Source organism: Panthera onca, chromosome E2 (assembly GCF_046562875.1).
Source record: "Panthera onca isolate mPanOnc1 chromosome E2, mPanOnc1 haplotype 2, whole genome shotgun sequence".
Lineage (NCBI taxonomy): Eukaryota > Metazoa > Chordata > Mammalia > Carnivora > Felidae > Panthera > Panthera onca.
Window position 1 is genome coordinate 42,673,604 of NC_138353.1, and position 25,986 is coordinate 42,699,589.

At 53.3% G+C, this 25,986-nt stretch overlaps 3 protein-coding genes across 9 annotated transcripts in view; 1 reads left to right on the forward strand and 2 right to left on the reverse strand.

Annotated features, from left to right (window-relative positions):
- LRRC36 (leucine rich repeat containing 36) overlaps positions 1-3,717 on the forward strand; it is a 58,161-nt gene extending 54,444 nt beyond the window's left edge. Inside the window, exon 15 of one of the 2 annotated variants that reach the window (XM_078438874.1) lies at positions 3,604-3,717. In XM_078438874.1, the coding sequence (XP_078295000.1) occupies positions 3,604-3,611 (8 nt within the window). In that variant the 3' untranslated portion in view covers positions 3,612-3,717. Of the gene's footprint in view, positions 1-630; positions 749-3,603 lie in introns of those variants that run through there. The other variant, XM_078438871.1, reaches the window with a different exon arrangement.
- TPPP3 (tubulin polymerization promoting protein family member 3) lies at positions 73-3,754 on the reverse strand. The gene is made up of 4 exons (XM_060650498.3): positions 3,641-3,754; positions 1,007-1,200; positions 738-891; positions 73-618 (listed from the first exon to the last, which is right to left on the reverse strand). The coding sequence occupies exons 2-4, from the start codon at positions 1,192-1,194 to the stop codon at positions 430-432; spliced, it is 531 nt and encodes a 176-aa protein (XP_060506481.1). The 5' UTR covers positions 1,195-1,200; positions 3,641-3,754; the 3' UTR covers positions 73-429.
- Positions 3,755-4,733: 979 nt separating this feature from the next.
- On the reverse strand, positions 4,734-25,373 carry ZDHHC1 (zDHHC palmitoyltransferase 1). Of its 6 annotated transcripts, none has more exons than XM_060650492.3 (12): positions 25,264-25,373; positions 18,956-19,002; positions 17,330-17,572; positions 12,408-12,583; positions 10,717-10,818; positions 10,183-10,307; positions 9,927-10,085; positions 9,545-9,657; positions 5,856-5,938; positions 5,525-5,612; positions 5,316-5,394; positions 4,734-5,212 (listed from the first exon to the last, which is right to left on the reverse strand). In XM_060650492.3, the coding sequence occupies exons 2-12, from the start codon at positions 18,962-18,964 to the stop codon at positions 4,929-4,931; spliced, it is 1,461 nt and encodes a 486-aa protein (XP_060506475.1). In that variant the 5' UTR covers positions 18,965-19,002; positions 25,264-25,373; the 3' UTR covers positions 4,734-4,928. The 6 variants fall into 6 exon arrangements, with proteins under 6 accessions (XP_060506475.1, XP_060506474.1, XP_060506477.1 ...); XM_060650491.3 differs by having other exon boundaries at positions 9,927-10,103; XM_060650494.3 differs by lacking the exon at positions 9,927-10,085.
- Positions 25,374-25,986: the final 613 nt, after the last annotated feature.

The window sequence follows — 25,986 nt, forward strand, 5'->3', positions numbered from 1 at the left end:
AAGCGGGTGGTAACACTGAGAGGTCAGCAGGGTGTGAATGTCATTATCCCCATTACCATATACCTGACCAGGTTATATTGGTACAAAAGGTATCTTTATTGAGGTCTGGGTAAGAATTAGGCACTTGGCCAGAGCAGCAGCTTAAATATGAGGCAAGCACGCAAGGGGTTAGCCATGCCCAGGGCTAGGTTGGGGCAGTGAGGCTACAGGCACAGACCCTCCCCAGACAGCCAGAAGTCAGGGAGGGAAGGGGAAGGGGATGCAGAGCAGTCTGGGTCAGAGGTCTGGTGGGCTAGCCCTTGGGGCTGGGCAGGAAGCACTGGGTGGAGGTCCAGCAGGGATGGGACAGGGCTCTCTCGCTCCATGTGCCCTTTAGGCCCAGGCCTGAGCCTCTGCTGGGGGCAGCCATGCTGTGGGCCTTCCCAGGCCTTACTTCTTCACCTTTGCATCATAGGTGCCTGCGTTCTTGTAGGCACTCACATAGCCACTGTCATCCAGGATGTCCTGACGCCCAGCAATGCCCTTGCCCTTGCCGCTCTCGTCGAAGCGCTCCTTGTGGGAGCCTGTGTACTTGCTGGTGTCAGTCAGCCGTTCCACAGCACCTCCTGTCTTTGCTTTCTGTTTGGACAGAATTGTTCCTCCAAGGGCACCTGGCGTTGGGAAGCCCAGACCACCACCCCCAACTGTGATTCCCCATATCCCCCTCAGTGGCCACCCGAGACCAGCAGGGTACTTACGGTGACGCCCACATTGGCTGGTTCCTTGCCTGCCACCAGCTGGCAGATGGCATCGAAGGCTTCCTCCTTACTCTTCCCCTTGAATCGCTTCATTGCCAGCTCTTCTAGAGCCTTCTTGAACTCCTCATAGTTGATAACCCGAGCAGACTTTCCTCTGCAAGGTATGTGGACACCATGAGTTTTCCCCCTTCTCCATGTCTTCCCTGGTTCCAGCCTCCCAGTTCCCCACCTTCTGGGAACATCAGAAACAAGGACTGCCTGGGGCTCACTTGACTTTGGAGAAGACGATGTCGACATCGGTCCCTGTCACGGCCTTTCCATCAGCCACCTTGCAGTCCTTGCACAGCTTGGCCCAGTTCTTGCCATTCATCTCTTGCCCACTGGCCTTGGGGTCACCATGGATGGCAAACTTGCGGAAGCTTTCCTCCAGCCCAGCCACATCTGTGCTTGCTGCCATGCTACCCTGTGGGGGGGGGGGGGGGGGGGGAGACCCACCTCAGTCACCTCCCAGCCAAGCTGCCCCTCCTGTCCCCAAGGCAGAGAACATCACTGCCTCTACCTCAAAACCTACCAAGGTCTGAGTTATGGGGCACTTATGCCACATACCCTCAGAGTTGGAGATGGAGTTGCCTGGGGAGAGGGGCCAGCACTCAGTGTGTCCCTGGGCCTCAGAGCCCCAAGGAGAAGCCCTGAAAGGTCCTGTCACTTAATGCCAGCCCTGGCTTAGAGTGGAGTTCAGAAGGTGAAATCATGATGCCCACACCAGGCTGGGAACAGAGTGGCACTGTCCAGAAAGACTGTGAGGGCAACACCTGGGGCCATGGCTTTGTCTGACCCTGGCACAAGGCCTGCTTGGGTGGAAGTGAGGGTGGCAGAGCAGGCGTCCCTCCCTGGGAGTTCCATGCCAAGCTAGGTCAGGGCCAGGCCAGGCTGCTGGTTGGACAGGTATTTAGTAAGGACAGGGTCTCTGTCAGAGTCATGAGGACCCAGAAAGACCCAGTCCATGCTGAGAAGGGAGCCAGATCATGGGCAGGGGTGCATGCCCTAGGCAGGGGTGCAGCTAGCCCAGCCAGGACCTTGTTACTATTTGCTGTTAAACAAAAACACGAGGGGAGCGGGAGTTTGGGGCTGGCCTGGCCACAGTTTGTGAAGCCTGGAGACAGTTGCTAAGGGAGGGTAGTACTGCTTGGAGAATGTTGCTAAGGGCAGGATGGTGTCAGGGCGGCTCAGGGAGAAGCTCCCAGTGTTGCTGGGCTGGGCTGGGCTAGGGAACAGGGGCCCACGGGTGGGGCACAGCAGCACTCCCAGTGCCTGGGGCACAACCGTGGCCTCCTGGTCCCTTGCCATCCATTTGGGGCTGTAACCTCCCAGTCTGTAGAGTTTAAGAGGAGCAGGTGATTAGGAGACTAGCCTGGGTAGGGGTTGTAGAGTTATCAACCCCCAGAGGCATGTTGGCAACTGCAGGTATGGCCTTGGTCCTGTAATCCTCAAACCTATGCCCTATAGTGAAGCACACTTCCCCAGTGTCTACACCTTCAGTCTTCCATGGAAGCCCCTGGCCACACCCTGAGCACTGTCACACCAGTCCACACTCCCACAGCTGAATGCATGTAGCCCTGGCTCTCCACATTCTCAGCCTTATTCCCCCCACCACACCCTTAACCAGTCTCGGGACTGAGGGCCCGGACCATTTCCTCAGCACCCACGGCCACACATATACTAACAGCCCCGTACAGAAACCCGCCAATAATACTCTTAGCCCTGCAATAAAGTGTCCCTCCTACACCCCCCACAGCCTCCCTGCAGCCCCCTGCCCACACCTACAGCCCTGCACTGCAGCTATGACGTGTGACACAGCCCAGTACTGAGGCCTCCTTGACCACACCTTCAGACCTCCACTGCAGCTACACACACACCCCAGCCCTGGGACTAGGGCCCCCTATCCACATACCCACAGCCCTTACTGAGCCCCCTAAACAGAGCTTCACAACTCACCCCCTCTCTGTACACTTGTAGCCTCTGACCACATCCTTACACCCACAAGCCTTCTGGCCTCATGCTCAACCCTGCCCTGAAACCCCTCAGTGTCCAAACCCACAGACTTGCATTTCCAGACTCCCAGGTATTACACTGAGAGACCCCATGTTGAGACTCCCCGAACACACCCCAAACCTCCACTGCAGCCTCCTGAACACACCCTAAGTCATGTCCTCAGCAAACAGCTTCTACCTCTGCCTTTTATCCTAAGGCCTCCAGTTACCATAGCCTGGGCCCCTACAGAACTACACCCCCTTCCATTTGCCACTGGCCTTAACAATGAAAGCCCCCTCCCAGTGACCATCCTCACTATCCTTAAGTTGCAATTTCTGGGCCTAGGGGTCCCCGCTGTCCCCACATTGTCGCGACTCTATGGACCCACAATCCCAGGTTCACACAGCACTCCTCTTCCCTCTCTCTACACTCCAGCCTCCCACTACAGATCCAGAGACGCCACCCAACCGTAAAGTCTCAGGGAGATTTTGGGGCACAGATGCTTGTCCCAGACTGACTGACAGGATCCTGCATCCAGTGCTCACTCCTGTTATGGGAAGAAGGGATTCTTGGTACTGATTAGGTGGAGCCAGGTCGCAGGCCATAGTCCCAGGAGTCTGCAGGCCAAGGATGGAGCGGCCACACCCAAGAACTGGGGCCACCCGCGGACTCCCACTGGGACAGCTGGAGTCATCAATCAGCAGGGCAAGGAGGTGGGGGAGGAACGCTTGGGGCCCAGGGCAGGGCCGCTCAGCTGGTGTCCTCAGTTCGGTACCATCTGGGGTTGGGACACCTTCCAGGGCGCTCCCACCCCACCCTCTTCCTTATTGTGCAGGATACTGATTAGAGTGGTCGGCGCTGTAGTCTCTTACCTTCTACCTCGTGGCTGCTCCTACCGTGCTCGTTCGATGGACAGAAGGACGCAAGAATGGACCGACGGACGCGGGAGACCAAGGCGGCTCCGCAGCTCTGCTCCCTGCCGGCTCCAGGGAGGGACTGCAGCCTGGGCGGTTCCGCCGTATTATCCCCTGTTTCTCGGTCTCCATAGAGACGGCGAGTCCCACCCCCGGGGCTGTCTCGGCGGGAGAATGACCAAGGTCACGCTGGCCCCACCCACCGGACCCCTCCCCCTCTGCGCTCAGCGGGGGCGGAGCTGCTGCGATATCATCATCCCCGCAGCTCGCAGGGCAGCTCCACGGCCTTCACGCCCGTTGGAGACCAGCCCTCCGCAGCTCTGGACGTCCTCGGATGAACCCCTAACGGGAAAAGAGCCTCATCTGGGGCTTTGCCCAAAGTTCAAGGCAGGCCCCCACCTCCATAGGGAAGATGAAGATTCCCAGAGCGGCAACTGAAGGCCGTTTGGGAACAGGAGCGGGAGCCAGAGTGAAGGGGGGCGGGGGGGGGGGGGGGGGGGGGGCAGAGGGCTGGCAGAAGAGCGAGAAAGTCCTTCCTCTCAATGGCAGTGGGTTCTAGAGCTGGCTCAAGGCCACAGCTCTCCAAATAACGTGTGGCATCCCCAGGCCACAACTCAAGAGCACTGAGAGCAGGAGGGACCAATGCACTAATCACGAATCCCCAAGCCCACCGACAGTAATCCCAACATCAGGAAGAAGTTTAAAGACTTCTGGGGTCTTCTATTCCCACTCCACCCCGGTGTCAGCCTCACAGTCCCTGCCCCCTCTGCTGCCTCCGGATCCCAAAGCCTGTTTTCCCTTTCAAGTATAAACCCTATTTTCAAGACAAATAACCTCCTCCAGGCAGCCTTGCAGGACTTTTCACAACAGGGGCCCTGTACCTGAGCACCTTAGGTCCTCATGTACCTCTCTATATGACAACCTAGGTGGCCACTCAATGTATGAGGGGGCTCATCCTACCCTCTGCCCCTAGACCGACTGACAATGGTCCAGTTCCAGGAGGGCCTATGGCCCTTGCCATTAAGAAGTATGCACTAAGTCCGCAAAAGCATTAAAAAAAAAAAAAAGTTTATTGGAGCATCATGGCCGGTTGGGGGGGAGGGGGTATTGCTGAGTCATGGGAGAAGGGGACCCATCCCGCTGGCCATAGGGGCCCCTAAAGTGCACTCGGTGCGGCAAGGGTGGGGGTGTTGCATAGAGAGTCGGGATGGCCGGTCCTCCTTGGCCCTCCTGCCTCTCCGCCCTGCTAAGGTAGGCCGGTCTCTGGACCGCCCCGCGCCCCGGGCTCGCCGCTGCTTGGGCTCACGAAAACAGCGGGCGCACGCACCTGCAGCGCCAGCCCCGGCTCTCGGCCCCTGCCTCCAGGGGCGGCCAGAGCAGCGCTGCCCAGGCGTGTCTGCGCCACTGGAATCTCGTCCATGGACTCTGCTGACGCCGAGTGGTAGGCGCCTGCAGGCCCAGTGGCATGCACTGGGCTGGCGCCCACGGAATCTGATGATGAGCTGGAGCTGCGACCTGGGCCCCTGGGCCCTGCATGGATGGAGGAAAATGTGGAACTTAGGGCTGTGACACTCTCGGGGCCCTACCTTTCTTTCCCTCGGAGTTCAGGATCTGGTCAGAAAGGGACACTCACCCGACAGCCTGGGCAGCGGTGATTCCCGATCCGAGGTGCCAGAGGTTGGCACCTTATACACACGCCGCTTCCTCTTTTTCTGCAGAGACATGGGGAGCCTGAGTGCCCCTTCCCCAAACCCCACTTCACCCAAAGAAGCAGAGGAGTGGGGCAGGGTAGAGACGGCTTTCCCATACCCTTCCTCATGGGCCCAGCACAGTCCCCCTCACCTGGGGTCGGATCCGGGGAGGCAGAGTCTCTGGGGAGGAGGGTTGGGGGGGCTCCATTTGGCCTCGGGTGGCAAGGAACTGAGAAAGACTAAGGGGAAGTGGAAGGGTAAGTGCTGGATGCCCATTGTTTCCTCAAATCCCACCCCTCTGGATGTTCTGAAATAAGCCACCCTTCCTAGCACACAGAAAGGGGCATTGATTTGTCCAAGGGCATGCCAGGCTGGACCCAGACCTATACTTTGGCCTTGACCTACCCCTTTTCTCCCACCTTGGATGTCCCTGCCATGCCAATGAGAGATGTTCAGGTGGCACATGCCCAGGTTGCACTCACTTGGCATTCACTGTGGCAGGCCTGGCCTGGCCAGGGGGTTCTGGGCGCACATGGCTGAAGGTCCGCATGTAGAACTCCATCTCCTGGGGAAGGTGGGGGTCAGGGAGGCTGGGGCCAGGTGTGGATCCAAGGCTTTCTGGGTCCTGAGCCCACCCCATCCTGCATCCGACACCCCATCCTGTACACAATACCCCACTTCTCACTGGTCTCTGTGGGAGGTCTGGGCACAGAGGTTTCCGACTGTCCTCCAGGCTTCCCAGCTATGCTGGGAAAACCCCTCTGTAGGCTGAGGCTTAAAACACCCATTTATGGGCCTTAGCCCATCCCTACCATCTTCCTCACTTCATCTAGTCAAACTACCTCCTCCAGAGAACCCCCAGCCTCATAGGTCCAATGTACTCAGTCTGCTCTAGCCAAGGTGGGTGGTGGGGAAAAGGCTCTCAGAGCAACCCTCTCCTACTTCTTGCTCCTCCCAGGGCTCTAGTCTCCCTGATTGTTTCCCTGGCTGGGAGACTGGCCAGACATTCATAGGCTGGGGTGTGCACCTGAGGCTATGTGCATGACTGGATGGGAGCTGAGTCCTCAGGGTACCAGCCACAATCTTAGCTACCTGGGTGGGGGAACTAGTGGGACCACGCGAGGTCTCCCCCACCCCAAAAGAGAAGGCAGTTAAGAGGTGGGAAAAAACAGTACCACAGCCCCCATCTGGGACCAGGCTTATGGGCAAGTTCTGTGTCTACTTTAGTCACTGATCCTCACAGTGACACTGGAGTGGCAGCACCAACCCCTGAAAGTGAGGGGACCTGAAGCCAGGAGGACACAGAAGTGGCCTAAGCCTGCCACCGAGCACAAAGGACGCTCATAAGGACTACAGGTGAGGAGACAAAAGCAAGGAAAAAGCCAACCCTGGTGGGGTGTGGAGGGTATAGGGCAGAGCCAGGATGATGCTGCGCCCCTACCGGGGGGGGGGGGGGCAGGGGGGGCACTGGGACAGCTGTCGCCTGCTCAACAGTTGTTTCCATGGAGACCGAGGCGTCCTGACTAATGCAGAGATGACACTGTAACAGCAACGCCGTCTCTAAAACAAGCCTATGTTTGGGGGCAACGGCTGTAGAGTGGGGCCCCTCCCGCATTCCTGCTCAGGGTGGGGGTGGGGAGGCTGCCTTCAGGGCCCTGGAAGATCTGGGGGATAGAGCCCAGCTGGCCATGGGCTGCCTGCACAGATGCAGAGATTGAAGCCCAGAGTAAGTCTCATGCCCAACCAAGGCCCAGACTAGCCCTTTGTAAAGTAGTGTGGGGGCGCCAGCCTCAGGAGAGGAGCACTGGGAAAGAAGCGTTCAGAGGCCAGTCACAAGAACTAGAACCTCAAGGTAATGACTGGGACCTCACGGTAATCTAGCCCCCCCAACATTTCTCTTCCCCCAGTATGGACTCGGCACCCCTCCAAGGCCCAGCAAAGAGGGGCAAAGCATTTCTTGGTGCCCCTGGGCTCCAGAAGCAAGGCAGGGTGGGAGGAGCAGCAGTTAGAGGATGGTCCCAGAAGCCTGAGAGGCCAGGGTGGGACAGGAGCCAGGTCCTAGCCAGCTGGGGAAATTTGAGGGTATACCAGGGTATCCCCATTCAAACCCCCTTCCCTTCATCACAGCTGTCCCCAGGATCCTCCCTCAGCTTCAAAATGTGTACATTCCTCCAAAAAACTAAAAACAGAACTACTCTACGACCCAGCAATTACACTACTAGGCATTTATCCAAGGGATACAAGTGTGCTATTTCGAAGGGACACATGCACCCCCCATGTTTATAGCAGCACTATCAACAATAGCCTAAGTATGGAAAGAGCCCAAATGTCCACTGATGGATGAATGGATAAAGAAGATGTGGTGTATACACACACACACACACACACACATATATACATACAGTGGAGTATTACTCGGCAATCAAAAAGAATGAAATCTTGCCATTTGCAACTCTGTGGATGGAACTGGAGGGTATTATGCTAAATGAAATTAGTCAGAGAAAGACAAAAATCATATGACTTCACTCATCTGAGGACTTTAAGAGACAAAACAGATGAACATAAGGGAAGGGAAACAAAAATAATATAAAAACAGGGATGGGGTCAAAACAGAAGAGACTCATAAATATGGAGAACAAACTGAGGGTTACGGGTGGGGTTGTGGGAGGGGGGATGGGCTAAATGGGTAAGGGGCACTAAGGAATCTACCCCTGAAATCATTGTGGCACTGTATGCTAACTAATTTGGATGTAAACTTTAAAAAATAAAAAATAAAACAAGTTGAAAAAAAATTTTTTAAATGTATACATTCCTCAAACAGCGTTGATGGAGGGAGGTGGGTAGGGGATGGGCTAAATGGATTATGGGTATTAAGAAGGCACTTATGATTAGCACTGGATGTTGTATGTAAGTGATTAAATTCTATTCCCGAAACTAATATTACACTATATGTTAACTAGAATTGAAATAAAAATTTGACCAAAAAAAAAAAAAAAGTGCACATTCCTGAATGGTAAATGGCACTTCTCAGCCTCAGAACTCTTCTCTGTGCAATGGGACAAACACATCCCTCCTCCTCCTGGGGAGGCCTCCCTCAGGTCACATACAGATGGCATTAAATGCCCTTGCTGGCACACCTGACTCCAAAGCCTAGGCAAGCAGTGACTACAGGGCAGGGGCCTAGATCCCTGTGGTCTAAGCATCTTAGGACCAGTCCTGCCTCAGTGGGTAATGACTATGGAGCTTGAGAAAGTCTCCTGCCTAGGGGATGCCCACTCCAAGGATAGCTGCCACTGCACTTACAAGGGTTCAGTGCCAGGCACCAGTGTGTGTACATAGTGGTGTGGCAGGGGGGTCGCCACCAAAAGTCAATACTCCCCCCAGGCCTCCCAGGCCCTACCCCTGGCAATGAGAACAGGAGAGGCTGGGTCCCAAGCCTTCTCCCAACCCGCCCACCAGCCTGTGTTTATGTCTAGTTGCCATGAGGACTTGGGATCCAGAGTTCAGCCTTCCCAGCAAGGCCTGCCTGGGCCCCCTGCCTTCCCAGTCCCTGGGGGCTCCAAGAACTGGACCACCCCCACCTCCAGCTGCTGACCTCAGGAAGCCATGGGGCGTGGGAATGGGGATAGGCTGGTCAGTAGCTGGGCTACAGGGTTCCTGCTTCAGAGTGTAGGGACTTTAACTCTTCGCAGACCCAGCGTTAGGCTCATCTGCAACACGGTTGCAGTTATATTACCTGCCTCATGGGCTCTTTTAAGGATTAAAGAAGGTGACGAGTCTAAGGTCTCAGGGTCACGGGTAGAGAGAATTGACATCTCCATCCTGGCGACCCAGTCGCTGATCCATCTCTCTTCTGCAGCCCCAACCTGCCCACTTCCAAGCTCCCACATCCCATGCCCTCCAGCACATACTCGGAGCCCAGACAGGCATGTACATGGGGCCGGGAAAACACGGGGCTTCCTCTGGCTGTGCTCACACTTGAGCAAACAGACATGCGTTTAGTACAGGCTTGGCCTTGCCCCTCTTGCCTCCAGGTGCTCCCCTACTCCAACTGTGGTTCCAGGCCTGCTTTCCTTTGCCCTGTCTCATTGCTGCTTGCTGCACAGCCACCACCCCTCCCACACCCAGGCCCCATCTCCCATCCCCTCAGCCCTCTGGGCGACTTCTATACCTGAATGGGCCGCATCTTGGGGGGACATGACTCGAGCTCCCTGTGGGCCCCCTTTGCCTCCTGTGGCAGGCGATGCTGCACGATGTACTCATAGGTGGTGAGCTTGTGCCACACTGAGGGGGTGAGGAGAGGGCTCAGTGCAGTGGAAAGGGGATCCTAGAGTTCAGAAGGTAAGGGAGGGTACCCAGCCCCAGCCTGAAAACTAGTGTCCCCATATACACTAATCCATTAAGTGAGACCAGGCCACCATCAAAAGCCAATACTGAAAAAGGAGCATGGCTTCAGGGTTCTACGGCCCAAGTGGTACCTCCCTGCAGGCTAGGGACCCCTATCCACCGCAAGGCAGGTATAGGTATATGTGAGTGGGGGCTGGGGGACTTACTGAGATAAATGTGGAAGCAGAGCAGGTGGCCAAGCAGGGCTGTGGAAAGCAGGCCCAGAAGGATGAGTAGGGCAGCCAGGGCTAGGATGGCAGGAGCCTGGGTCTCCACAGGGGCAGCGGGCAGGAACACGAACCACACATCTGTGTGATTCTTCAGGACTGCAAGGCACAGGCAGACTGCTCATCCGGGCTGTGACCAATGACTAGGACAGGCCCAGGGTTGGAAGGTGGAAGTGGGCCTGGAGCCGGGACTGACCTTCAAAGTGGCGATTGGTGCGCAGCCGCATGGGGTTGACAAAGAACTCCACAAAGACATAAGTGGCCACCAGCACGAGGAGCAGGACACCCAGTAAAGCAGATGCCACACTGTGTAGAAAGAGCCTGGGCCCAGCCGTGGGCAGCTGTCAGCACCCAGGTGCTCCAGCTGGATAAGGGCCCAGAACTCAGAAGGGCCCATGGTTGGGAGGGGAGCCAGGCCTCTGACCCCACAGCCCCAACTCCTCACGAAGCCAATGACTTAGGGCAAAGATCAGTTTGGGCAGCCACCCCAGCAGGCTTCCCACCATTCTGTGGACCCACAGGAGAAAGCCCCAAACCTTCCCTCAGCAGTCCCAGGTGGCAGCCATCAGGAGCATCACCCTCAGACCAACACATTAATGCACACCAGCGCACAGGTCCACCAAGCACCGCCCCCCCCCCTTCCCCGCCTCATATGCAAGCTCAAGGTTCCTGGCTCACACTCGGACCCGTGCATCCGCAGGCACCCTTGCGGCCCGTGCAGCGCTCTCACCTGTAGTTCCTCTCGCCCACGCAGTTGTTGAGCCACTTGCAGTGGTGGTCGAAACCGCACACGCACTTGTTGCAGGCGCTGCAGTGCTTGGAGCGAGCGCTCCTGCGGGAGGGGGTGGAGGGGCACAAGGCGGTCGGCTAGCTTTTCCCGCACTTCGCCACCGGCCTGGCTGGGGCCACGGAAGACCGGAACGCCGGGCCTGGAGCGCGTTACCCACCCCGCACTCCACCGGAACCTGGAAACGGCGACGGGGAGCGCGCACGCCCTCTGGTGGCACTGCGAAGCAGAGCACCCACAGGAGGTCTGGCTTCTGAAGAGCCAGGGTAGGAGGTAGAAGGGTTGGGAGGCATTACACTTCACCGCTAAGGGATTGCGCACCTGCGTGATGGTGGTATGAAACGGAAATGGGGCTTCTTTTCCAAGCAAGGACCCCTGCGCCAAGCCAGGAGACGATGCAGGTGTGGCACCAAGGAGCAGAAGAGAGCAAGGCTGCTGGGTCCAGGGCCTGCGTTGCTTTTTCTGACATCTCCATTTTTTGAGTCCCTATTTCCCTGCCAGTCTATGGGAATTTTACTGGCATTCTTCCAGAAAACCTCTGCCAGAAAAAGCCTGTCTAGGCTAACCCAAAGGGAGCCAAAGGAAGAGGAGCAAGCTGACATCTGGGTGAACAGCAGTTTGCTGCAGGGGGTCAGAGGAGGTGAGGCCACATTAGGAATGCAAGCCCAAAGGGGTGTGGGAGAGTGAGCTGCAGCCCCTTCCCCAGAACAGAACAGAGTGGGCAGCCATTGCCAGAGCATCCACTTAAGAGCAATGCACTGACTGGTGCCTAGTGAAGGAAAGGATGATCAGACACCAAACCCCTCAGTGCCTTAATGCCATTGCCTCTTTCTCTGTCCTGGGGACATACCCCTTCAACAGGCTGTGAACATTAAGATTAGAAATGTAGAGCTAGCCTTGAACCATACCGCCACCCCCAATCCCCTACCTGAGGCTGGAAGCTCCAGGAGAGTAGGGAGGGACCTAGGGAGGCAGTCCAGAACAGCCAAGGAGGCATGGGCTCTGCAAATTCTGACTGTCCTTCCCACTAGCAGCATGATCTGGAGTAAGTCACTTGGCCTCTTTGGGCTTCAGATTCCTCATGGGTAACTGAGGATAACAGTATGGGCTTGGGGCCAGGCAGGCTGGATTGTGAATCTAGCTCTGCTACCCAATAGCCATATGACCTCAGGCATAGGTCATATGGGAGCACTGAGCTCCCATATGAGCATTGGGCACTTCCTCTTCTGTGAGGTGAGGTGCTGCCCGCCCTGCAGGGTTGTTCATAAGCACTTAGCACATAGTAAGTACTCAAGCATTAGTGCCCCTCCCCGTCCCTATCTGGGAATGCTTGTGAGAGATGGGGGTAGGGGAGTCACTGGCAGAGTCAGTCAGTAGAAAAGTCTGTGGCAGTGCCAACTGTCTCCTACTGTAACTGTTGGAAATGCCATTCCTCATCTTCTGTTTCCAATCTCCTCCTTCACCCAATTCTCTGTCACTCCGTCAAGATTCTTGACTGTGTAAAACATGAGGTTTCTGAGGCATCAGCATAACTATAAAGCCCTGGGCATGCCCCTCTCCACCTTGACCGTACGCTGGCAGTGCCCCGGGGCACAATCACCACCCACACACACCCTCAGTCCACACTCACTCACACATCTACGTCGCACAAGTTGCAATGCAGGTCTTCAATGACGTGTGCATGTTGGCTGCGGTTGAAAATGGGCAGGGGGCCTGCATAGCTCTTGTCCCTCACATTGGCATCTGCTGGATCGATGGAGACAGCAGTCAGGTGAACCACAAGGTGGCCGGCAAAGATGGCGCCCATGCACTGGCCCAGAAGGTTAAAGACTCACTGCACACTCTGCTGGCTGGAAGCCCCTCTTCCCCACTTTCCAGGGCCAGGTAGCAGCTCTCCACCTCCATATGACTCCCTCATGCAGAGACTCTCTGCCTGTGCCACCTCTTACCTCCAGCCCCACAAGAGCTTCCTTGAAAGACCTCTTCGGCATACCCATGCCCCAGATGGAAGAGAGGAGCCATCTGGTAATGGAGCTCACAAGGCACTGCCTACTGTCGCTGAGCGGCCCAACCACAGGGCCCTGGCCTCACTGCTCCAGTCCTGGCACAGACCATAGGCTGGTCTGACCTTGGAATCTGATCTGGTTTCAGATTCTAAATGGTGAAATGAGACTGAAAGAGATTATCCTCTAAGGCCCAAGGACCCAAAATATAAGTTCTAACTTTGTTTCTCTTGCCTTCATAGGAATTCGGATCTGAGAGGGAGGCAGCCGTCCTTTCTCAGCAGCTGGGCCAGATGGAGAATCACTTGTAGATAGGGTCCAATACACCCACCGCCTCCCTGACTGGAGTCCAGGTACTTGGAGCCCTAGGGCTGAGGATTCTGGGATGGCTTGACATATTCAGCGCCTGGCCAGGGGCAGCCTGGCTAATTCCTGGGGCTGAAACACAGATCATCCAGGACCTATCTGCTCAGTGAGTAGAACAAATGCAGGGGACGAGTATCCTGACAATTTGCTGCAAAGTCTACATTTGTAAAAATTCACCAATAGGTTCCAGACAGCCATCTGCCCTCCCTCCCTCCATCTGTCCTCTTGCTAACCAGGCAGACCTCATATCCTTCCATCATTCATCCCTCCATCAGTTGGCTGCCTAACCTCCTTTTTCCTTCTTCCTCCTCCTCCCAGTGGCCAAATTTCCCTACATGTCTGTGTGAGCCAGGCTCTTCCCTAATGTGCTAGACCACAGCTGAACACGAGGACCACAGCCCACGAAGGCCAGACAGCCCTGGCTGTGGGTCAGGCCTTCACTTCTTCCCTGGGTATTCCACAGTCTCCTGACTCTGTTCCTCTGGCCTCAGTGCCCTTGAGCCTGCCCTTCACTTGATCCCAAAGTGAGCACTGAATAGCTTAAATAAAGCCTTGCCTGCTTCAATTTTTACAGTGGCTCTCGATGGCTCTCAAGTTAACGTTTACTGTTCTGTTCAGTGCCAAGGCTTCTCTTGCTCTGGCTCCTGTCACACCTGTCTGATATCACCACCCACTACTCCTCACCATTCCAGCCTCTCTTCAGACACACTGAATGTGGGCAAACATTTAGTTTTCTGCTCCAACACTCCTCCCATACCACTCCCTGGTTCATTCATTTGACTGTTCACTCAGGTCTTTCTCTGCGCCAAGCTCTGAGGGCTATGCCAGGGGCAAGACAGACTTGGGCCCTCGCCCCGAGGAGCCTACAGTCTGATGGGAAACACATATGTTAATCAAATAATGGGTTGATTACAATGAAGGAAGTTCATGGGACCATGTGAATTTACAACTGAGTAACCTCATCTAATCCGAAGGGATCCGGAAAGCTGCTCTGACGAAGCATCATCTCAGCTGAGACTTGGAGAGGAACAGATAATGTAAATAGGAGGGGCCTGGCTGGGTACTGGGACCAAGTAGAGTCCCGGCCAGAGGGGTGGCTGGTGTGTGGTTCCAGCTCAGCTCATTGCTGCCATGCTAGAATAAGGGCACACGCCACCATATTCTAACTTTTCAAAAGGAACTAGAAATCTGGATTTTTTATGAGGTCTCATTTTTTAAATGTTGACAAAAAATAAATAATTCTTAAAATACACCTGCTAAAGGAACACTTAAGACTGTCCATTTTGTGTGTTAACTGTCCCCCAATTAAAAAAGAAAATCTGGAGGCACCTGGATGGCTCAGTCAATTAAGCGTCTGACTTCAGCTCAGGTCATGATCTCACAGTTCCTTGAGTTTGAGCCCCACATTGGGCTCTCTGATGTCAGCGTGGAGCCTGCTTCGGATCTGTCTCCCTCTCTCTGCCTCTCCCTCACTCGTGTGTGTGCACGCTCCTTCTCTGTCTCTCAAAAATAAATAAACATTAAAAAAATTTTTTAATAAAAAAGAAAATCTGGTGGCAGCTGGGTGGCTCAGTTGCTTGAGCGTGTGACTCTTGATCTTGGGGTCGTGAGTTCAAGCCACACTCTGGGCATAGAGCCTACTTTAAAAAAGAAAAGAAAAGAAAATCTGTAGGCCAAACAGGCCTGTGGGCTGCCAGTTCTGGACTTCTTATTTAGCTGGGTGTTGGGGTAGGGAGAGAGTCAAGAGCCTTCCAGCCAAGAGACCAGTGGTGTCAGAGGAAATAATGTAAGAGGCTGGGGAGATGGAAAGAACCCAGAACATGAAGAGTCCTGAGGATCTTGAACATCATTTCTTAAGACAGGAAGAAGCCATTATGGGATGTTAAGCTGGGGAGCGACTTTATCAGATTTGGATTTTGAAAGGGCAATCTGCTGCAGGAACACAGGTGGACACAGATGGATTGGACCAAGAGGGTGTGGAGGGAGGCCTATTTGGAAACAAAACAGTCATCTAGGTAAGAGGGGCAGATGGCAGTGGGGAGGAATGAGGGCAAGCCTGGATAGCTATTTAGGAGCCAACATCCACAGAACTTGATGACTGACTGGATACAGATGATGAAGGAAAGGGGCAGAGCCAAGAGTACCCAGAGAGATGACCACAGAGGAGGATGGGCACATAGCAGATCCGCATCTGAGCCCACGGTGGTGTTGGTCTAGACAGCCCTCCTCCTACACCCATAATCTGTCGTATGGCTCCTACCCTCATACCTACCATGTGATGATCTCTAATCTACAAGGCTTTCCCCCAGCGGCAGGCTGAGCACCCCAGGGCCGGGGGCCTGTCTTACTCATCTTTGCAACGGTAGGTCCCAGGCCACTTCCAGGCCCCAGGTAGGTACTTGCTACACACCATTACCCTACCTCATTCCTCAGGGGCCCTGAGGAAGTTTTCATAAGGAAGGTGGCTTTGATGGAAGGAAGGAGAAGCATACAGGCCTAGAAGTGGGAGTGCCAATCCTGGTGGCTCTGTGAGCCTCCACGTTGCCCAAAGGGATGAATGTGGAGAGGATAAAACCCTTAAATCGTCCCACGGCCTCAGAGTCAGGTTGCCTGAGCAGCCCTTCTTGTCTCAGTGGGTATCAGCTGTGTGACCTCAGGAAGTCGCTTAAACCCTCTGAGCCCTGACTTCTTCATTAGTAAAGTGGGGGAGAACACCTTCCTTATAGATTATTATGAGGATTGAATGATATAATCCACATACAGGGCTTGGCACAGTGCCGGGCACATATACATGCTCAACAGATGCTAGTTACTCTTGTTTACTGTTTTTGCTCTGACTGTACTCACTGCAACCACGTGGTTATGAATCTGGCTTCCCAGGTACCCTGGTGGTAGAAGCCCAGATAATCCTGAGTGAGGGGCATGCCCATTCCAGATCATGGGAGGAATATTTCACAAACCACTCTACTTAAGAGCACTAAGGCCTAAGTCCTGTTGGTCCCCTCAGGGAAAGGCCAGCGTTCCATTTACACAGCTGATGACTAGGCCCTGGGTCCTAGTGAACCAGGAAGCCCCCCAGCGATATTGCTGGTGTCTGAGGACAACAACCTTCTCTACAGTCCTTCTCCACATGTTTGTCCTTGTCACTCACCAGCCAAGGGCTCTGTGGTTTCCCAAGAAAGCACACTCACACTTCTGGCTCACATATTCTGGTGCTCACACACACACCCTTGGTGCTCCTTTCCTCTGCGAAGCAGGCAGGACTCCTGTCAGACAGAGGAGGAGGCTGAGAACCGGGGAGCCGGCCGAAGCTGCTCAGCCTTGTCTGACCCCTGAAGGGCTGAGCTGTGACCAACCTCGGCTGCTGACCCTACGCCCGGAGCTTTCAAGTTAATCTCTGCTAACCTCCTTTAGCCCACCCTCGCCCTTCTCCCCCAGGAAGCCCAAGAAATCATTTTCATGAAGAACACACATGAGGGCACCCTCTTCTGGGCACCCTCCGCACAGGGGCACATAGCCACCTGTTGCACCCCAATCTCCCAGCCTTGCAGCCACGTCCTCGGCTCCTGGGGGTTGTGGCCAAGGCTGGGGGAGTCATACCACTGGGCTCAGGCAAGTTTGTGTTTGTCACTGTTCCCATGAGTTTCCAGGGCATCTCTATCCCTCCTCTTGTCAACTCAGCCTCACACTAAGAGTATGGTTTACAAAACCAATGAGCTCCTAAACAGTCCTGGGTACAGCATAATTATCTGACGGTACATAAAACCACATTTTAAATATACCAGGAAACTTACTATGTAAAAGAATTCTACCATGACTCTTTTTGAAAAGTGAAAGATTCTTTTGTAAATGGAATAATTACTCTCTATCCCTTGTCGAGCTCTGGACACAATTAACATTAAGGCTCTCTTCTGTGATCACTCTTGTGGTATCTCGGTTGACAAGGTTCCTAGCTGTGTGGACTTTAAATGCTCCAAGGTACATTAGGTCCATCTGCTCACCCCATCAGGCAGAGGGGTCAGATGGGGATTGGAAACCAGGCAGGGAGGCAGCTGGTGCTCCTGGGCAGAGAGAGGGCCTGCCTGCACTCTGTGGGGCTCTGGAGCCCAGCTTAAGGCCCCTGCCATGTTCCTCCATCCACTGCCCCAGTTCTCCCATGTACTAGCCCCACACTTTCCCAAGGATACAGCATAGCCAGCGGGCACCCAGTGGTGAGGCAGGAGGGGGACAAGGACCCCAAAGCCAATCACAGCGAAGAAGAGGTACAGCAGCCAAGCCACAATCTGGAGCGGGTGAGGGGGCCAGCTCCACCCATTCCGGCGGGACCGCTGGCCCTGCAGCTCCAGGGAGGGTCTGCTGGCCTGTGCAGGCGCCGTCCACACACTCTTCTCAGGGGCTGTCTTGTTGGAGGGCTTGTTGCAGACGTTCATCTCCAGAGGAAGGAAAAGTAGAGAAAGCATTAGCCTAAGGAGGCCCGGGCTGGAGCCCAGAGCCCCATGTGGAGAGCAGGCCGGGATGTGAAGTCATCTCCCAGCTACTCTGCAGAAGAACTGGGGCCCTAGCATGATGAAGACAGGCCATGGGGGAAGGTGGTAGTGGAGTATTTCTCAAAGCCCCAGAGCAAGCTCTGGCCCCAGCGCTGGCCAGGACAAGATAGGAGGGTCCAGGGTTTATTCAGAACAGTGTGGCTCCCTGTTACTCAAAGTGCTGTCTCCACAGCCATCAAAGTTAAACCCAGTAAGACATGTTGTCATCTGGTAACAATATCAGGCTGGGGCCAGAGCAATGAGAACACATGCTGATTCTGTTAGTCACCTCTGTCCTGAGGCCCAAATGCAAGTGTCAGAAAGGGCCCCCTTACTCTTTGCTAGGGGAAACATGGACTAGGGGTGCTCAGAAGGGGGTCTGGCGTCTGCCCCTGGGCTAGCACGTAATCCCTTTAGGAGAGAGGCTGGGAACAGTGGGGATGGGGCATGGGGGAGCCCTTAAACCATCTCCCCTGTGCCTCAGACTTCTTGGCTGGGGAGGGGCCAGCGTGCAAGAGAAGGAAGGATCCCCCCTTGCTTCCTTCCAGCAGCAGAAATGACCATGTTTCTCTAGGTAAATTTGGGCCTAGTGCACTGAGAAGAGACAAGTGGGCTGATGGCCTTTGACTCACTTGAGAGCTCAGAGAAGGCTGGGCCTCCTCCACAGCCAGACCACCAGGTGGCAGCACTCCCCCACCCCCATCCCACCATCCTTCAGTCTAAGACCTGGCCTAGTGGCCAAAATCACATGCAAGGCAGGCAGGGTGTGCTGTCATTACTGGAGGAAGAGCCCCACCTCCAGAATCTTCTGGGCCTGAGGGAGGACTAGCACCTGGGCAGGCAGCACCACACCTGGGGAGACAGGCCAACTCAGAGCTCTTGGTGGGATGGCCAGGAGTAAGGGACAAAACCCTGGCAGCTGGACTCTCCTTTCAGGAGCCCATGCCTGTGGGCCAAGGAGTCTGACTATATCAGAAAGTACAGCAGACCCCCCTCAGCACATCTACCCGGAACACCTTCCTCACATCTTGGCCCAACAAAATGTGATTTGGCCTTCAGTGCCCACTTTAAGCATCACCAATCCAGGAAGCTTTCCCTGATGCCCCAAACAGAGTCAGGGGGCCCTCATGCTCAGTCTTTCATGGGCAAATCACTTTGCCACTTGGAACCCTGTGTCATCCCCACATCTGCTCCCTGTTATGCCAATTTTCCCTAAGGGCAGCAACTGTACTGTGATTCACTTATCCCTGCTGCCCACACGCCCTTCCCCAAGCAACCAAAACATACCTTGTACATAGTAAGTGCTCAGTAAATGTTTGCTGACTTGAAATCATCTGAAATAAAGGGAAATGTGGGTGCGATAAATGGTGTGGAATCCTGGTCCACCCAGAACCATCTGGCCCACTCTGCCCTGCCTTCAATCTGCACAGCCACCATGCAGAGACATACCTCTTGCCCAGCTCGCCCTGCCACTGGCTATTATTACCCTGACTGCCGGACATTCACGCTTAGCCACTGCTTCATCCCACCTGAGGCTCAGAGCCTCCTGTAAGCCAAGCCCGCCATATTCATCTCTGAGCAGCCTTATCTCAAAGCTAAATGGGATGACCTTAGTTTTCTCCCAGGGACTCAATTGGAATCCCCTGGTCATTTGCTTTGTCTCCAAAAAGAAACAGTGAAAAGTGAAAAAAGAGCCCCAGCTTTGGAGGTAACAGATTTGGGTTCAAGTCCTGGCCCTGCACTTACTAGCTGAGTGGCTTGTTTCTTCATTTGAAAAATGGGGGTAGGGATGGCTACCTAGTGCTGTGTATAGATCAGCAACACTGTAAGTAAAGCCCTGACACATAAATGCTTCGTAAATGATGGATATTATAATTATCCTTAAAATAGCCCTCTGGGTTCTCCTGATCTCTCCAAAGGAAGGCTGCTGCATCTGATATTTTACAAGGTTAATTTCCAAAGTAATGGGATTGGTTGAAGCTGCTTTCTTAAACCAGTGGTCCCAAGGAACATGTTGTCATAAGAGCTGGGCCACTGGATGGTCATTCTAACCGTCTCACCTTTGATCACAGAGACAATGGTAATTAAAAAAAAAAAAAAAAAGCAGGTACCACTTTATTTTCAATGTCCCCAGAGGTAGCAAATCTGTCCTTGATTTTTGGGAATTCAAAGGTCTTTAGGTGAAGCCCTGTAAATACAGTTGAGGTGGGTGGTTCTGCTCAGGGGCAAATCCCTGTGGCTTGCACATCCGTTCTCCAGTGACACCATCACCAGGGAAACTCCTTTGAAGGGAACCCATGAATTGGGATCCTTAAATTCTAGCTTTCCTTTTGCCATCTTCACACCTGTGCAGCCCTACACCTTGAGGAAGTTTTTAAAGAAAGCAGCAGAGGCATATGACTGACATGTCCCCACTGCTCAGAGTGGCAGTGGTCACAGGCACCCCCAGTGCTGCTGTCTCCCCAATATCTGAAGTGGGAGGACTCATCATCTGAGGCCTGGGGGGTGGCTCTGACTCCAAACCCGGGGACAACTGGCCCAGGGAGGTGCCCCTCATGTGAGACAGAGGACAGGGGAATGGTGCTATTGGGTGAGTCCTGTACAGAAGTAGCAGCACCCCAGAGCAGACACCCAAGCTGACCAGGAGGCATGCCACCTGCCCGGATAACCTGGGCCAGCCAGCTCTTACCTGATGACGTTTTCCCTTGTGGGGTTGGTGGCTACAAATTCTTTTGGCCCAAAAGGCTTTGATTAAAAGGGCTGGGAGGTAGGAGAGAATCCAAGATAGGGCCTCAGGCAGGGATGGGACCAAGCACTGTCATCAGACCCAGGAACTTCTCTGGCTTTCCCTCCCCTCTCGGCACTTCTCTAGAAGACCAGAATGAAAGATGCATGGCTCTGCTCCCGGACAGCTTGGCCAGCCTGTGCATTTACACCTTGGCCCAGTCAGCACTTTTGGGGCCCAGCCCCCTGTGTGCACTAAAGATATAAACACAGATGAGACCAGGCTCCTGCCCTCAGGGCCTTGCTTTCTGGGGGCCCAGACAGACATGAGGGCAGTGGGTGAATGGGTCATACAAGGGTGAGCCATTCAGAGTGACAGAACACAGGGTGCATGGAGGGGGGATCTAGAGAAGGAGATGAGCCCTGAGAAGCTGAAGGGTCAGATCCCATGGGGCTTAGGAGGCCAGGCAAGGAAGTCTGGCTACTATTGAAAGAGCCACAAGGAGTCATAAGAAGTTTAAAGCAGGGGAACGACACAAAGGTGGTGGGTGTTTTAGAAAGCTTTCTTCTAGTCCAGTAGGGAAGAGGGCACGAGCAAGAGGGGAAAGGTGACACAACAGCAGGCTGGCCCAGGGAGGGAAGCAGCCCAGCAGCCTTGTGCTTCGGGAAGAATTGGCCAGAAGATGGAGGCCAAGCCCACAAGGTCCCCTAAACCACCGATGCCTCCAGCTGCATCTCTGGTGGGCTGAGAGGTATGTGCGCCTTGGTAAAAGTTTCTTCATGTACCTTCTGCTGCCACAGAACAAACCACAGAGTTAAACTGGTGGAGATGGAGACAAGAGTAACGAGGTCCCAAGGAGTGTTAAGGCCAAAAGTCGCCACCTTTGGGTAAAGGTCACCTTGGGTAAGCCAAGGACCCACCTGGCTTCTGAGGTGGGCTAGAGGGGCTGTATAGCCCCCTCCCTTGTCCCAATAAGGTAAAGGTCATTGCCAAGATGACACTAATCTCTTCCTGTTAACATTCCTATGCTAAAACCCTAAAATAGCATTTTCAAAAGAAAGGCTACCTTACTTTATGTGCCTAATTTAAATGAGGGAAGTCAACATTTCAAGTTCTCATTATGAACTGTAGAATAGTTCTATGACTGATCCACTTCCCTCTTGCCCACCTCTGCTCTCACCAAAAAAATATTTAGGAATGCTTCCTAAGATTTATGAATGGCGTTGTCGAAACAACCAGACGCAAGTGAAAAATACTAGCCCTGGAGAGGCTGTGGGCACCCCTGTGTTCCTGAAAAATGTTTGAGGATTTCAGAAAAGAATCAATTTCAATACTAAAGAGGCTTTTTAGGAGGACGCCACTGAACTGGCAGGGTAGAATGATGGGGTTAGAGAAGAAGAGACAGGGCTCTTAGAGCAGGATTGAGGGCCTGGGGACCTGAGCCACCAATGGAGAGAGGCAGGTTGGAGCTAGGCAAGAGCACAAGGCCTGGAAACAGATCCTGGCTCTGGTTGCTGCACTGCCACTCACAGATTGGGTAACCCGGAGGCAAATTTCAGAGGCAACTCTTTGGGTGTCTTCTTTACTCAGCTTTTAAAAAAGTTAGCTGGGAGGTGCCTGTCTGGCTCAATCACTAGAGCATGCAACTCTTGGGTCTCGGGGTTATGAGTTCGAGCCCACTTAAAAAAAAAAAAAAAGGTAGCTGGAAGACAATTTGGCAATGCCTACCAAACTTTAGAACCCATATACCCTTAGGCCCAGTCATTCCATTTCTAAGTATTTATCTTATACATATAGTCACAAAGTACACAAAGATTCACAGCAGTCTTGTTTGCAATAATAAAGAACAAAAAACAATATAAACAAACTATGGCACAGTCACACAATGAAATGCTATACAATGTCAAAACAATGAGGGATTAAATGACCTTTGATACACAGTGAAGTGAAAAAGCAAGATGTGGGCAGTTGTAGAACATGCTATATCAAGTAAGTGAAAACAAACGGGGATGGGTATGTTCCAATTTGCATAGATTCTCTCTGGAAAGAAATGCAAAAAGGCAAACACAGGGACAGCCTCTGGGAAGATCTAGTGGCTGCAGTGAAAGAGACTTGCTTTTACTGTGCAGTGTTTGAAATTTTTTTTACCATATGCATCAATGCTTTTGAAAAAAAGAATGTGTCAGATAAATAATTAAGGGGTGTCACCTCTTACCCTCCTGGCCCACTGGGCTGCCACGTAGACCAAATGTGCTTGTGGGCTCCAGAGCCCTGTACCACACCTGACAAACAAGGAAATCCCACCTAACTACCATGCAAAAAGAGTGCTCAGTTTTATTTCGGTGCTTCCTCACTCCTCGAAAGCAACTCTGAATCATTCCACTGCAGAGCTGTGAGGAAGAACCACAGAGCTCCCTACGAGCTGTTGGGAGTCTTGTCAAAGTTGGAATCAGACCTCTGGGCAGCACAAGAGGAGTTGCTGGGCAGGACCCTGTTCCAGTGCTCAGCCAAAAGTCAGCTCAGCTTCCTGTGACTCCAGAACCCAAAGGGAAGGTGCATGCAACAGGATGGTTTTGCTCACAACCATCTTTTCTGTTTGCTAAGAAAAGCTAGAGGATTTACAGGAATTATTTTCTATGGATATTTCTTTTGCTTTCTTGCAGGGCTTGAACTCATGACCCTGAGATCAAGACCTTAGCTGAGATCAAGAGTCATACACTTAACCGACTGAGCCATCCTGGCACCCGTCTATGGATATTTCTAAACAACTTTTCCTTGCATCTGCTTTTAAAATAATTTTCACTAAGGGTGCTTGGGTGGCTCAGTCAATTTTGGCTCGGGTTGTGATCTCATAGTTTGTGAGTTCAAACCCCATGTGGGCTCTGTGCTGACAGCATGGAGCCTGATTGGGATTCTCTCTCTCCCTCCCTCTCTCTGTCTCTCTGTCTCTCTCTCTCCTCCCCCAAGCTCGCTTGCTCGCTCTCTCTCTCAAGATAAATAAATAAACTTAAATTTTTTTAAATAAAATAAAATAATTTTCACTAAGATTTAACAGATGTCCAATTTAAACCTAAACAGAGGCTGGAAAAAAAAATGCTGCATGGTACACACTGTTTTACAGTGCAAAAAAAGTCATTTATAAAAGAAGTTTTGGGCAAATACTTTATTAAAATTCCCTCCAGGTACCAGAGAAGTCTCTGGCCTTAAAATTCTGGGAAGTGGCTCCAGTTTGACTAAGATATGCACCTCACGACAATGCCCAGAAAATAAATTGGAACTTCAAGCTGTTCTCATAGACCCGTCCAGTCACTGGCCTCAGATGTGGCTGGGCTCTTCACATAAACAACACACAGAAGTCTGATGCTAGAGCAAGAAAACCCTGAAATCTCACTCATTCCTGAGTTGATGTGGTGTGCAAACATTTTCTGTGCCATTCTCCTCCTGAAGCAACCACTGCAATGTTTGGGATTCAGGTTTAGCCAGGGAAAGGGGACAAGAAGGAAGGAGTAACAATGGAGCGAAAAAAGGCCAATGAGAGGAGCCAACGGTTGTTGATTTTAACCAGGAAATCAACTCACATGATTGTAGGAGCAAGCCTGGAGGAACACCCACCAAGAAACAGTCGTTAAGAGCAAAGTTGTGACAAAACAAAGTAAGAAAAACAAAAGAAAAAAAAAAAACGAAGCACCAATGTTGCTTTTATTGCAACTCATGGTGATTATCCATTTACAAACCCATCTTCCATGGTGAACCACCAGTTCCACAAAAGCAAAGACCACCCCACACCTATCTCTAAATCCAGCTTTCCTTCAATAAAAGAAATTAAACCATTTGTTACCATCTCTGCTGCCATCACCCTAATCCAACCCTCCATCATTGTTCCCCTGTAGCAATGTAGTTTCAGTAATAATGGCCATTTGGAGGGAACTTTTTCTGTGCCAGGAACTACTTTAACAGAATGACTTATAATCCCTCACAACTCTCTGAGGTAGGTCCTGTCATTTCAAACTGTTCCCAAAGACCTCCTCTGTCATTGGTCGCGGATGGACTGGTCTCTCACTTTCTCTCTCATAAACAACATGCAGAATAACATCCCCCTTTCACAGATGAAGATACTGAGGCTCAGAGAGACTAAGTTCTTCTAGGAGACACAGTTAGACTGGCAGAATTACGATGGCCCTCAAATGACTTGCTGGTGTGCCCTGTCATAAGGACACTGCCCACAGCAGCCAGAGGAAGGTGAGCTTTTCAAAACTTCAAATTCATCAAAACTTTTCAATGGTTTCCTCCTGCTTCTAGGACAAAGTTGAAACCTCCATCGCATCCTTCAATGCTCCCCTCATCCTTTCTGTTCCTTCATAGTACTTTGCTGCCTTTGCATTTGCTTTTCCCTCTTCCAGAAACACCCTTCCCCTACTTAACAATTCTGGTTCCTTTCAACCTTCAGGTCTTAGCTTCAAAGTCACCTTTTATAGGAGACCCTGCCAGAACACCACCCCCGCCCCCCTCCATGACGTCACCAGAGTACTTATCTCGAGCGAAAATCACACAGTCGTCTATCTGGAGTCTGCCCACCCCACCCCCCTTAATACTCTGTGGGTTCTGGAGATCGTGCCGTTTCCTGGAATCCTCAGTGACCCCGTCCCTGGCACACAGTATTGAGTATACTGTGTATATTGAGTATCTGCTCAATGCAGATATGTGAACCTGATGAATACTAGAAGGAAGCCCCGCGTTCTGCCCTGTCCCTTGAAGCCCAGGCCGCGGGCTCCAGGCCGAGGTGAGCGCAGAGCACAGCCGGGCGGCTGCAGCCACAACCCCGTGGCTCATGCCAGGTTTCGAGGTGAGAACCGCGGTGGGGGCTACTCACCTGCGCGTCGCGTCGACCGAGCCAGATCGGCCCTGCCAAGGTCACCCGGTAGCTCAGCCCCCGCGCCTGGCCGTCCACCCTCCCACGGTGGCTGCACTTCAGACCCTCACAACGGAGATGGTCCTCGGGACCAGGCGGTGGCGCAGCCCGGAGCGGGGCCCCATCCCGGGTCGCGCGACGGAGGCCGGGCGGGCAAGTCCTCGGGCACCGGCTGGAGCGGTCTGGCTGTACAGCCCCGCCAGGCCAGGCCGAGGCGGGATGGAACTCTTCAGGAGCTGGGCCCGTTCCCCTGGCAACGGCGCGGGCTACGGCGCCCCACAGCGGCCAAACCGCGCTGCGTCGCTTCGCGCCGGCACCAAGGTTCGGGGCGGGGCTCACCAGGGACCCCTGGGATCCCTGGAACCCGAGCCTCCGCGTTCCCCGTTCCCTTTCAACTATTGTCCTCGAAAACCCACTTTCCCCCACCCTCACTCCACAGCTGTCTTCTCGAAATCGTAACTTGTCCCAAACGTGCCCCCCTTCAGTTTCTCCCTGAGACTACCACTGTCGGGGAGACCCCCCAGTCAGCCTGCACACTTTAATGAGTATGTGCTGGGCACTGGGCATACCGTGGGGAACACGAGATCCCTACCCCTCAGGGAGATTACAGGCTAAGGGAAAGACAGGTATAGACAAATACACAAATAAATATGCAGGTTTCCCCATAATATAAAATGTGAAGTA

Excerpts from the sequence above, each read along its gene's own strand:
- ZDHHC1 (XM_060650491.3), bottom strand. Across the intron at positions 5,939-9,544 it reads CCAAGATGCGGCCCATTCAG|GAGATGGAGTTCTACATGCG; the intron begins GTATAGAAGTCG and ends CACCTTCCCCAG. Across the intron at positions 5,213-5,315 it reads ACCGCTGCCCAGGCTGTCGG|GGCCCAGGGGCCCAGGTCGC; the intron begins GTGAGTGTCCCT and ends CCATCCATGCAG.
- TPPP3 (XM_060650498.3), bottom strand. The coding sequence starts at position 1,194 with ATGGCAGCAAGCACAGATGTGGCTGGGCTGGAGGAAAGCTTCCGCAAG. Across the intron at positions 892-1,006 it reads ATCGTCTTCTCCAAAGTCAA|AGGAAAGTCTGCTCGGGTTA; the intron begins GTGAGCCCCAGG and ends CATACCTTGCAG. Across the intron at positions 619-737 it reads CAGCCAATGTGGGCGTCACC|AAAGCAAAGACAGGAGGTGC; the intron begins GTAAGTACCCTG and ends CTGTCCAAACAG.